Source organism: Perissodus microlepis, chromosome 22 (genome assembly GCF_051167445.1).
Source record: "Perissodus microlepis isolate ML-2025 ecotype Zambia chromosome 22, ASM5116744v1, whole genome shotgun sequence".
NCBI lineage: Eukaryota > Metazoa > Chordata > Actinopteri > Cichliformes > Cichlidae > Perissodus > Perissodus microlepis.
Genome location: NC_140481.1, coordinates 7619357 through 7632240, shown reverse-complemented (window position 1 = coordinate 7632240; position 12884 = coordinate 7619357). Strand labels below are relative to the sequence as shown.

The window sequence follows — 12884 nt, the reverse complement described above, 5'->3', positions numbered from 1 at the left end:
CCGGGTGGCGGGGTCCAACGAAGCAGGGACAACAGGAACGCTCCTCTCTGCGAGATATGATTCAACAAAAGTTCAAGCAAGAGATGTTTGCTAAACCTGTGAGTATCCTTACACTGATTCTCATCAGTGACTTGTTATCTATGAGAAAGTCAACGTGCATGTGCAGATGTAGTCATGTTTTACAGTTATGTCTTAGATCACCTTCTAATAATGCATAAATAATAAGCAATGGCTTTACAGTAACCGTCCAGATGAAACAACTTAAAGGAAAAAAAACTGAAAGTAGACCAATCAACTAAGTTCCATTTGATCAGATTTCATTAAATTGAACATTTTACATGGAAAAATTATATGTCATTCAATTAGTTAAAGTAAGCCTTTTTGTTTCTTTTGAGTGTAGTTGGTCGACCAGGCACTGAAAAACATACACTGTTTATTTCCAGTATAATCTGATGCTTCTCATTCTATGTTTCTTTAATTCATTAATAAATTAAAACAAAATCCCAAGCTAAGACGTGTGAACTGTACTAGCTTATTTATTTTTGGTGTGCAGTAATAACCCAGCAGCATAAGCGTGTGATGTGAGTGTAATAAACTTTTAAACAGCCTTAGCTTAGGAATGAGGAACTTTTAAAGTTAAGAGTGAAAACAGAAAATATTTATCTTACTGGATGTGTTGAGAGACACATTTGTCTGTTGCATTTATTTAATTTAGTTATATGTGCAGATATGATCAAAGTAAAGTCATCAACAGTTCTTCTGACAGAACTGATATTTAAAATTTATTAATTGAGATATTTTTAGGTTGGATTGAGCTTCTGTCATATAAAGAGCAATTTTCCCTTCATGTGTTAAAAAAATATTTTAATAAGACTCACTGTACACAGTAAAACTGTATATAAAAAACTGGATAGATCTAAAGACGGAATCATTCCGTGTATCACAAACTTTCTGATTTTCCATCTGAATATTCATCTCACGGCCTTTTGTTGTTCTCCCAGCCTTCAGGCTTGTGGCCACTGTTCTAAAGGACACTGTGCAGCATTTGAAAAACAAATGTGTTAACATTTCATTACATTTCCATGCTGATCACAGTGACAGCACCATTAAGTGTATTTATGACCACAGCCAACGCTCACTGCAAAGTAGGGATCTGTATTGATGACTTTCCAAATTTTAAACAGCCAATGCTGTAAGTAAGCAAATAGTTCCTCAGTTTATTATAGATGTTCAAGTTGGCAGTTGTAAATATTAATCAGTCGTTAATAAATGGATCCGAATCCAGGTGTTCAGTTATTTTCCAGAATGGCTTGAGTCTAACAGTTCCTCGAAACAGCCATCCTAATGAGCTTTTAAGAGCTACAGAGATACCTGGCTCTCCCAGTTACTGCCCATATTAACATTAATGAGCATCCTAACATCCACCGAGACATCAGAGACCCGGTTGGAGTTAGAACGTGTTTCAGCCACATACCAAACAAGCATATTTTGTGATTTTCTTCTTACAAAACAGCTGAAAATTCAGTTAAAAGAAGGGTATGGGTTAGCCTAACTCCAGCAGGTCACTGCGGAAATGATTTATCATCCTTAGAGTAACGCAACTGCCATCAAACGACTTCTTAAAAAGTTGTTTTTCAAAATTATAACTGGTAGAAGTCACATTATTTTTTATTGTATGATTCATCTGAGTCAATAACGTGTCTTTTGTTCATGGTGTTTTGCAGCATGAAGAAATGTTGACTATTCAAGCTAAAAATACCACGTTGCATCGGAATGGTCAAAACTTGAGACCAGCTGCTAAAAAGGGCCGCAACTCCAAGACACCGGGCCATGAAAGGGAGGCAGCGGGTCACCTTGTGACCTCCTTGCCTACCGAGGAAGGCTTGCCACAGCTGGACTTGTTAGCTCTCAAGTCTCCGAAGCCTGACGTAGAAAACCAGACTGAGATTCAAGCCCTCAGACGACCCCTGAAACTTGCCCCGCTGGAGCTGCCAGAGAAGGTGAAGGAGGCTCAGAAGGAAAAGCTTAAGTTTATCCACCAAGAACCCAACCCAGCCTCTTGTAAGCTGGATGGGACCCATATGAGGAAGGTAAAATCATGCATGAGGCAAAGACTGGTAAAAGCAGAGGCATTTCCTTCTGCTTCCATTGCACCAGTCAAAGCCCAGCAGCAAAATCAATCAGCAAGGCCACAGCTGACGCGCGCCAACCCCATAGAGCAGAATGGACACAAGCATCTGGAGGATGTGGTGTGTCGAGGTACCCCAGCTCCTCTGTGTAGCAAACCTACCCCTCCCGCATTTTTCCCTCAAATTAAAGCTCAGGCTGCATGTGGCAGAGAGGCGGCGTGCCACAGCCCTGGCAACTTCCAGGAGGAGACAGGTTGGAGGCGGCTGAGGCTGACTAGAGCACAATGCCTAGAAGAGGATCAGTGCAATTCAAACACGTCAACACTAGGATTATCAGCAGATGAGCGCAAGCTGGTCCAAGGTGTCCAAGGCAAAGGGCAGCGGGGAGAGAGGCTTCTTCGAGGACAGCCACATGTTGGGAAAGGCATCAAACAGCCGCCTGCACCTGCGGCCTCCTGGGAGAATGGAAGTGCCAGGAAGAGCCACGAGGAGGATGGCAGTAAGCAAGCTGCAAGCTGCACTCTGAACCGACAGTCAGCTGAAGGTGGAAGCAGAGAACAGGAACTTGATAGTCTGAAGCCAAGTGCTGCTAACTGCAGATTAATGAGGAAAAAAGCCTTGATCGCAAAGCATAACAATGCAGTCCCTCTGGAATGTCTCTAATAAAATAGGATGATGTCATCATAAAGCACACACATGCAGAAGACTGGTATAGACCGGAATGTACTCCAACTGGAAACCTGATTTCTAGTATTTTAAGCAGGAATGTACAACATAATGATTACTCTTCGGCAGTGCTTATTTATTTATTTTTTATTAACTCAAATGTCTCCAGTGTGAAAATAGCTCCTTATGAAATCTCAGAGGTGTATTGTACATGCTGTTGGCACAAAGACCCGGCTCAAGATTTTCTTGTGGCCCAAAAACAGAAAATGCAATGAAAAAACCTGGTTTATTATCAGATGTGTAGATAGGTGGGGAGCACATTTGTTTTGTTAAATTATCATTCTTTCTGATTTGTTAAAGCAATTCTGCTTTTCTAAGCAGAATTAATTCGACCTATAGGCAGCTACAGGAGTTTCTGAATGCCAGCTGAGTTTTTTGTTGTTGTTCAATCACACTCCTCCACCCTGGAAGTGCTTTAATGTGGCTTTTGGAAACGAGCCAGGCAGGTAACATTAGAGATGTAACTCAGCTCAAAGTATGAACCCGTGATCTCACTGTCATTACTGCCATTATATACTGTCTGCTTTATTCATTAAATTATCTTTGGTAACTAAGTGCTATGTTTGCTCTAGAAATAAAAAGGAGACTGTGGATCCAAAACTTCTTTCCACTGCCCCCAGGTGGTCAGAAACAGCAGTTACTGGAAGATTTACTCCAGTGAAAATCTGCTGCTTGGAGTCAGCGTCTTATAAACACCAAAGGAAAAGCTTCAAAACCTTTTTCAGGATTATAGTCTATGCCAACTGTGACCTCTGGCCAGGAATAAACAAGAAAAGAAAAACTTTTCAAACCAAACCTGCAACAAAATCTCCTCCAGGGCTCCAGGGCTGATATATCTGTTTGCAGTGTTTTTGCACTCATTAAAAATCTGCATATGCAGTGCTGTCTTTTGTGGACCCCACTAATAAGAAAAAACAAAGCACAAACAACAACATGTTAGTATATTAAGAAGTTAACCTTTCTAGTAAAGAACTAGAGTCCTTGTTTCAGTGCGATCTTCAGCATGTTTTGGTTTCTTTCACTTCCGCAGCTATTACGTTTTATTGCTATTTCTCTTGTTTTATTGAACATCCATTGTGTTCTGTTTGTCTTTGCACCATTTTTCTGTTTGCCAGTGTTTTCTTAAGCTGCAGTGTGTTTGACCTCTGAGGGCAGTCTAAGTACAACACTACACAAGTCAACAATGACAAGAACTAATTTCACAGACTCTACTGAAGGGCGGCCCTCGAGAGTGACACCCTGGAACAGTAAGAAGTTTTATGGTACGGAAAGTAGCTGTCTTTGTCACTCAGGTTCAGTGGCAGATGCCATTGAGGTGTTTTGAAACCAGTGTGGCTCACAGACGGACTGAAAACGACTCTCAGCTCTCTGAAACTGTGACGCCTGTAAACACTGCTAGTGATTTTATAGCCCTAGTCGCTGGTTTCAGGTCATACTGATTAAATAATTAATTTCTGAAAGGGAGATTTCCCTTCCCGCTGTCTCCAAAGCGCTTGCTTTGATAATCTCAGAATTCTGTGATTAAAGTTATAATTCTGACTTTTTTCTCCGAGTTATTTTTTCTCAGAATTCTGGAAAAGAAGAAAAAAAAAGATGTGCCCACTTTCTTTCCCCAGTGGCCCTAATCCTCTTCCGTACAAATGGGATTTGGAGAAAAGATTTTATTAAATTAGTGCATGGAAGTAAATGTTACTGTGGAACAGCAAACATACACAATACAATCTTAAAGGTTTTAGTGAAAGGCTTTCTAGTAGTAAGTCTCACCTTGAATAAATCCAGCCAGTTATTTTGAATCTTTTACCTAAATAAATAAGGAAAGAGCCATAACTTTATTTTCAGTTCTCACTGGAAAACATGAGTGTGAATGGTTGTATAATTCTATGTCTTAGCACTGCAATAGGATGGCAGCTTGTTCAGGATGTGGCCTTTTTCAGGACTTATAGATGCTCACTGGAACATGAAAACTGCTTGTATGGAATCACTAGTCAAATATTAAAAGAATTCAATGTCATACTAAGTTGTGTGACGATAGTTTTGCGATGTTGTGATGTGATGTTGAAGAACTCTTAAGTACCGTACATGCTACTCTTAAGTAATGTGGCATAAACCAAGCTATGTTGTTCAGGTCAGCTGGTTTCTCACAGAAAAGACTCAAAACTTTTCTTTTTCCAAATAATTACACACATTTACATTTACAATAATTGATTACACAGCAGTGGAGAGTAGACTTTATCAAAGTAGATGTCTTTCTGAAAGTGCTGTAACTAAGTTTAAGAATATAATCCACCCACTATTATCATCTTCAATGACCTGTACCAACATAGAGCAGAGCAGCTATCTGAACGCTACTCCAACAGAGGTCGATCATCTTGTTAATAATTTTACCTCCTCACTACGTTTGACTCTGGATACTGTAGCTCCTGTGAAAACTAAGGTCTCAAATCAGAAGTACCTGACTCTGTGGTATAATTCTCAAACACGTACCCTAAAGCAGATGACTCGTGGAGAGGAAATGGCGTGTCACAAATTTAGAAGATCATCATTTAGCCTGGAGAAATAGTTTGTCGCTTTATAAGAAAGCCCTCTGCAAAGCCAGAACATCTTACTACTCATCACTGATTGAAGAAAATAAGAACAACCCCAGGTTTCTCTTCAGCACTGTAGCCAGGCTGACAAAAAGTCAGAGCTCTGTTGAGCCAACCATCCCTTTAACGTTAACTAGTAATGACTTCATGAACTTCTTCACAAATAAAATTTTAATCATTAGAAAAAACTTTACCAATAATCATCCCACAGATGTAATATTATCTACAGCTACTCTTAGTACCACTGATGTTAAGTTAGACTCTTTTTCTCCAGTTGATCTTTCTGAGTTAACTTCAATAATTACTTCCTCCAGACCATCAACGTGTCTTTTAGACCCCATTCCTACAAAACTGCTCAAAGAAGTCCTGCCATTAATTAATGCTTCAATCTTAAATATGATCAACCTATCTCTAATAATTGGCTATGTACCACAGGCCTTCAAGCTGGCTGTAGTTAAACCTTTACTCAAAAAGCATCTCTAGACCCAGCAGTCTTAGCTAATTATAGGCCAATCTCCAACCTTCCTTTCATATCAAAAATCCTTGAAAGAGTAGTTGTCAAACAGCTAACTGATCATCTGCAGAGGAATGGCTTATTTGAAGAGTTTCAGTCAGGTTTCAGAGCTCATCACAGCACAGAAACAGCTTTAGTGAAGGTTACAAATGATCTTCTTATGGCCTCTGACAGTGGCCTCATCTCTGTGCTTGTCCTGCTAGACCTCAGTGCAGCGTTCGATACTGTTGACCATAATATTCTATTAGAGCGATTAGAACATGCTGTAGGTATTACAGGTACTGCACTGCAGTGGTTTGTATCATATCTATCTAATAGACTCCAATTTGTACATGTAAATGGAGAGTCCTCTTCACACACTGAGGTTAATTATGGAGTTCCACAGGGTTCAGTGCTAGGACCAATTCTGTTTACATTATACATGCTTCCCTTAGGCAGCATCATTAGAAGACATAGCATAAATTTTCACTGCTATGCAGATGACACCCAGCTCTATCTATCTATGAAGCCAGGTAACACACACCAATTAGTTAAACTGCAGGAATGTCTTAAAGACATAAAGACCTGGATGGCCGCTAACTTTCTGCTTCTTAATTCAGATAAAACTGAGGTTATTGAACTCGGCCCTGAAAATCTTAGAAATATGGTATCTAACCAGATTCTTACTCTGGATGGCATTACCTTGGCCTCCAGTAACGCTGTGAGGAACCTTGGAGTCATTTTTGACCAGGATATGTCCTTCAACGCACATATTAAACAAATATGTAAGACTGCTTTCTTCCATTTGCGCAACATCTCTAAAGTTAGAAATATCCTGTCTCAGAGTGACGCTGAAAAACTAGTTCATGTATTTATTACTTCCAGGCTGGACTACTGTAATTCATTATTATCAGGATGTCCAAAAAACTCACTGAAAAGCCTTCAGCTAATCCAAAATGCTGCAGCAAGAGTCCTGACAGGGACTAGAAAGAGAGAGCAGATTTCTCCTGTTTTGGCTTCCCTTCATTGGCTTCCTGTTAAATCCAGAATTGAATTCAAAATCCTGCTCCTCACATACAAGGTCTTAAATAATCAGGCCCCATCTGATCTTAATGACCTTGTAGTACCATATCACCCTATTAGAGCACTTCGCTCTCGCTCTGCAGGCCTACTTGTTGTTCCTAGAGTATTTAACCCTCTCCAGGCAGACGTTGCAGATTTGCAACAGCTAAGAACTAACAACCTGATTACCCCACATACATATTTTATGAGTTTTTTTTTTACTCAGAAGTACCATTGCAGAACTTGGTTGTGCATTAGCAACAAAAAACTTAATTTGGGCCTGAGAGGGTTAAAAGTAGAATGGGAGGGAGAGCCTTCAGTTTTCAGGCCCCTCTTCTGTGGAACCAGCTTCCAGTTTGGATTCGGGAGACAGACACTATCTCTACTTTCAAGATTAGGCTTAAAACTTTCCTTTTTGCTAAAGCATATAGTTAGGGCTGGACCAGGTGACCCTGAATCCTCCCTTAGTCATGCTGCAATAGACGTAGGCTGCCGGGGGATTCCCATGATGCATTGAGTTTTTCCTTTCCAGCCACCTTTCTCACTCACTATGTATTAATAGACCTCTCTGCATTGAATCATATCTGTTATTGACCTCTGTCTCTCTTCCACAGCATGTCTTTTATCCTGTCTTCTTTCTCTCATCCCAACCGGTCGCAGCAGATGGCCCCGCCCCTCCCTGAGCCTGGTTCTGCCGGAGGTTTCTTCCTGTTAAAAGGGAGTTTTTCCTTCCCACTGTCGCCAAAGTGCTTGCTCATAGGGGGTCATATGATTGTTGGGTTTTTCTCTGTATCTATGAAGCGCCTTGAGGCGACTTTTGTTGTGATTTGGCGCTATATAAAAAAAATTGAATTGAATTGAATTGAATAGGCCAAATGAACATGATACTTTCACTAAGATAAAATGGTAAAATATGTGAGAAATTCATTCTTAAAGATTGTCTGCTTGACCACTAACTCTCAGACAAAAACTGGAAGCACATTGTGAGAGTAAGCCTGTATCAGTAAGCCTGGCTGTCGGTTGCATGACAGATGGCTTTGTCCAACACTACATGGTGCCTGCAGCCTCTCACTCACCAAACATGCTGGTCAACTCTTTAGCCCTCTCACACAAGGCGACAGACGGTTTCTCAGACTGACACCATCACTCATCGTGTGCATCTGCCCTGAATTGTCAGCCTACTTCATCCACTTCACACTGAGCCTATACATAGCCCAGCCTGCGCTCACTTGCCTCAGCTACAAAGACACTGTAAATAGGGCTCAGTGGAATGGCTAATGTTGTTGTCCATGACATTCAAATACTGACTTTGGAGCATTAAGGTGCCTTGACTGCACCGCACAAGATTTGGCTGTATTCTAAGGTGGCGTAAAAGCATGTGGAGACAACTGCACGAAACATGACGTGTGGCATGACCACAGTGTTGTGTGGTCATTGTCGAGGAGCATGACCACACATGATAAAGACATCACTGTACAGAGAAATGTGAATCACAGCAGTCTTCTACTACTGTAAATCAAAGCCTTTCTAAAACTTCAGAATAGTTGATGTGATTTCATATTTAATATAAAAAAAACTGAGAAGGAAACTTTTTATGTATTTAAAGGCTCATGGCCCAGCAGCAATAACTCTACAAGTGCCTGGAGCCCACACTGAATCACCGGCCTGTCAGATCAGAGCACAGGCACAGTTATCTATCAAATGGGATTGGATGGTTGGTAAAAAAAATGTGTTTGGTCCAAGTGGCAGCCTCTAGGGCTGAAAAAATGAAACCAATGATAAATGAAAAAAAAACAACAACAAAAAAACAAAACTGTAGTTCTTTCATAGTCCTCTCAAGGCAGGCTCCAAAAGTGAGTCAATCCCTTCAAATGGCCATGTCAGCATGTCCAACTTAAGGAGTTTTCTGCTTTATAACAAGTGTACTGAGTGATTTTGTTGTTGTAATTCTTCCATTCTGATACTGGTGAGACTTAAAGTCATGGTGGTGGGCATTTTGATTGACAGGTATGCCAACAGAGAGAGGTAAGTGGACTGGTTCTTATATAGTACTCTATTTGAGCAGTGAAATCACTTTATTCAACATGCCTCTTTCACAGATGCACTTTTCCTAATGAATGCATCAGGAGCAATTCAGTATCTTGTCCGATGATACATTATCATGCAAACTAGAGCAGCCAGAGATCGAACCATCAACCTTCTCATTTGTACATGATCTGGTGTCTTTTGGGAGCTTTGGGTGATTGGAGACGAGTTCTGGATGCTGTACTGCCCGAGCCAAGTGGCTCGTATAAGACTGATAAGAAATGACGAGGTAAATAGTTATTGAGCGCTTAACACATTCATTAGACTGACCTAAATGAACAAAACTGGTAACTACCAAAATCATTTTTTATGTTTCTGTAAAGGTTAATCCAACACTACATGTAAAAACTCTTTAATCAAAAAGAATTTAATAAAGCTAAAATAGAAATATTGCTGATATCTATACATTTTCAAATGTATCGTTTTAGAAAAAAATGTGAAAAGAAAGAAACTGATTTTTTAAAATTATATACTAGTTCTGTATGTTACAAACTTTTAGTGGTTGTATGCTGTGCTCAATTAATTTGAGGCTTCTCAGAGAAGTGTACTAGTGCTGGCTCAAATTTGGGTGTACAAACTTCAACTTATGTGATTGGCCTGATAAATAACAGTATAATGTTCAGTTTTAAAGAAGTCTCGACAGATTTATGAAAATTTTTGTGTTTTCTTGTTTTTATGTCAAGTGGTTTAATACATTTGTTAATGTATTGTAATGTACAACTTTGACTGAGGTGAAATTTTAAAAGACAGTATAGCAAATGCTGGATCTGCCTTCCATTCTGTATCTGAAACCTCTTTGCCTTTCTTCACACACAACTCACAGATTTCTGTTGTCAGGTCCATAATCTTTCTAAAACTTTGCAATGTGCTCTCCACAAATTAAGCACATGGCTTTACCTCTGACTTCTGTGAAGAAATACTTAAATGTTTTGTGAGAAGAAAGGCAAAGAGCTTTCAGATACAGAATGGAAGGCAGACCTTGCTGTTGCTGTGCTGTCTTTTGAATTTTCACCTCAATCATTGACGTTAATCCATTTGTTCAAGCACAAACAGATTAACCTTTTCTCACTAAAGAAGGAAAAAGAACTAAAGATGAAGTAACTTCAAGTGAAATTGCAATACCAAGTTGAATAAAGTTGAAAGTCTTTGAAAGTTTGTGAAAGCATACACATTTTATTCAGAACTGCTTTTGCGAATGTTGCTGTAATATGATAGAATGTTGGCATTTTTACCACAAATATTTTGTCTTCTCATTCCTTAATTGCAACATCTACTCTTACCAGTAACAGTTTATAAAGAGATAAAATTAATGTTGAGTAGAATTGATTTCAGCTTAGCGGTCCTGATTTCTGATGTGGCCCCTTGGGGAAATGAATTGCCCACACCTGTATTTTTATACACAGCCCATCCATCCAATTATCCATCCATTTTCTTCTGCTGATTCAAACATGAATAAATCTTTCATCCTATCTGAGGAAACTTGGGATGTCACAAAAAGGAAGCACTAAAACATCCCAAGGAAAGAAAAAAAAACCCTTAAAAACATTAAATTGGGAGAAAAAAACATGAGAAACCATAAAGTCAAGGAGACATATCAATTTGGATACAAGTATATATTTCATATGATAAAAATGTATATTAAATGAAATGTGTGCGGTCTGACATGAGTGTAAACCAAGAAAAACAGCATAACATATAGATCAGATCAAGGACAGCCATTCAACACAAAGCTGAAAGCACAAGTGTTCTGTAATCATTTCCCCAACTTAAATACAGCCTTTTTCTAAAAGTGCGTTGCTGGTAGAAGCCAATAAGGCCCAGCCCACCGCCAGCCCCAGGGCGGCTCCGTTGTGGCTATAACAGTGGCAACGGCTGGACAGTTGAGGTGGTTGCCAAGAAGCCATGCCTCTACTTTAAGGGCAACACCTCAGATGGGTGCAGCTACGGAGGACAGAGAGAGAGAGAGAGAGGCAGAGAGGAAAAAAAGGACAAAAATATCCATAAAGTTGGCTCTATAATTGGCTGTGCCTCTTTGCCTTTTTTATGTGAGAGCACAGCCCAGTCAAGAACAGTAGAAGCTGCCTCGTCCCCAAGTGAAACCCTACACTTTCCCCCTTTGCAGTTCCCTCCCACCTTGTCCACTCATCCACAAGGTTGCTGAAGCTCACCTCACTTTTTAACAACACTCTGCACTGGATTGTCTCCCTGGATTATATTATAATCCCTTCATGAGTTCTGATGCCTGCAGGGGTGACAGTTTGGATTATTATCAAGTGATAATGATGCTTTCCCAGTGCTGATTCAGGGTGTGAGCGCTGGAGGCAAAGACAGAAAGAGAGACACCTCCAGCGACACTGACTGAGTGACAGGCCAGGTAAGGGGAAAAAAGTCATGAAGTCTTCCATGTATTAATGTGTATTCTGCTTCCTTAAAACGCCTCTGAAATGCTTTTTTATTCTTTAGCAGTTCTGAATTATTGCCTTTTTTGTGTTTATGTGTTGCTCAGATCTGCTATCAGAAAACATACTTTTTTTTCCCTCCTCTCCTTTGGTTGCACATAAAAAAAAGGTCTTTCTCTGTTTTTTGCATTGCGGGAATGATAAACGTGGTGCTTCTGTTATAGACATCTACACTGCAGTCCCAGGTCAACCATCAAGAGACGAAGTGGAAACAGGCCTGGTGATACAGACGTGCTGTTTGTAAGGAATCTGGTCCCAGGTTGGGATGTTGATATCCTGTTTTTAGCTTCACGTCAGATACTGTAGCTACGTAAAACTGCAGATTAATTCAGCTCCACGTTTTATATAATGAGTGATGAAAGAAAGATAAATTATAATCTGTTTGACATACAGAGTAATGAAGATTAGGAGCTTGAAACTAAATGTCATTCAGCTGAGCAGCTGAGATTTTTTGTAGTTTTTTTTCATTGAAGCTCTTTGGGCTGAATTTCTTAGATGTTAAATGCACACTAATTGGACCAATTACAGTAATTTAGCTAAAGTGCCTGTTTTATTCATTAATAGCAACATTGAAACCAAGTAGCAGAAATAGCCCAGTGGAGAATCAGATAAGGGCAATACCATACGCTAAAGAAGTTTGTACAAACCACAGTGAACTTTCTATGTCACAGACTACATAGAAGCTAAAGCACAGTCAACAGGCTGTCGAGTCCCACCACAATTTGCTGACTTTCTGTTTAGATCATTTTGTAATTTAAAATAATATATTCTTACATTTGCTGTAGTTACGTTTACTTAATGCTCTTTCATTATACTTCATTCTCCACTATAGTCCAAAAAAGTCTAGCTAATCTGACTAAATGATTAGCTTGACATTTTGGACAACACAGGTTGTCAGGTTTTCATGCCAAGAACTGGATCAACAGATTGACAGCTTGGAGGTGACTAGCTCTGCCTAGCATAACAACTGGAAACAGATAGCCTAGCTTTATTTAGATGATACAAAATTTACCTACCTGCTCGAAGGATGTTACGGTTAACTTTCCTCCCATTCATTCCTTCATGAAAGTTGCCAAGGCCAGATCAGTTGGTGATCGCCTGGTCACTAGGGAAAAAAGTGTATTCCCTAGCAGTTGATGAGTGGCTGCAGGAAGGTGCTTGGCATCACTAAGTGAAACTGGTTCAAAAGATTTATACAAGGTTGAACTGAAAACCTCATTGCAAGTTCGTTGGCTGCTGGCAGATTGCTAGGATCACTGTAGTTTGTATAGAAAATGCTGACCTGTCTGCAAATACTTGTGAAACTGTGACAAGTCTTACACAAGCTGGCTACAGAGAATGTTTG

General features: G+C 39.8%; 2 protein-coding genes across 5 annotated transcripts in view; both read left to right on the top strand.

The window, feature by feature from the left end:
- On the top strand, positions 1-5665 carry LOC146362514 (uncharacterized). Its single transcript, XM_084920172.1, has 2 exons — positions 1-98; positions 1725-5665. Exons 1-2 carry the CDS (start codon positions 57-59, stop codon positions 2790-2792), a joined length of 1110 nt encoding a protein of 369 aa, XP_084776298.1. The 5' UTR covers positions 1-56; the 3' UTR covers positions 2793-5665.
- Positions 5666-11047: 5382 nt separating this feature from the next.
- col22a1 (collagen, type XXII, alpha 1) overlaps positions 11048-12884 on the top strand; it is a 66881-nt gene continuing 65044 nt past the window's right edge. Inside the window, exons 1-2 of one of the 4 annotated variants that reach the window (XM_084919417.1) lie at positions 11048-11454; positions 11704-11779. The gene's annotated coding sequence lies outside the window, so the exon portion shown is untranslated. Of the gene's footprint in view, positions 11455-11703; positions 11799-12884 lie in introns of all 4 variants that reach the window. The other 3 variants (XM_084919416.1, XM_084919418.1, XM_084919419.1) reach the window with 3 other exon arrangements.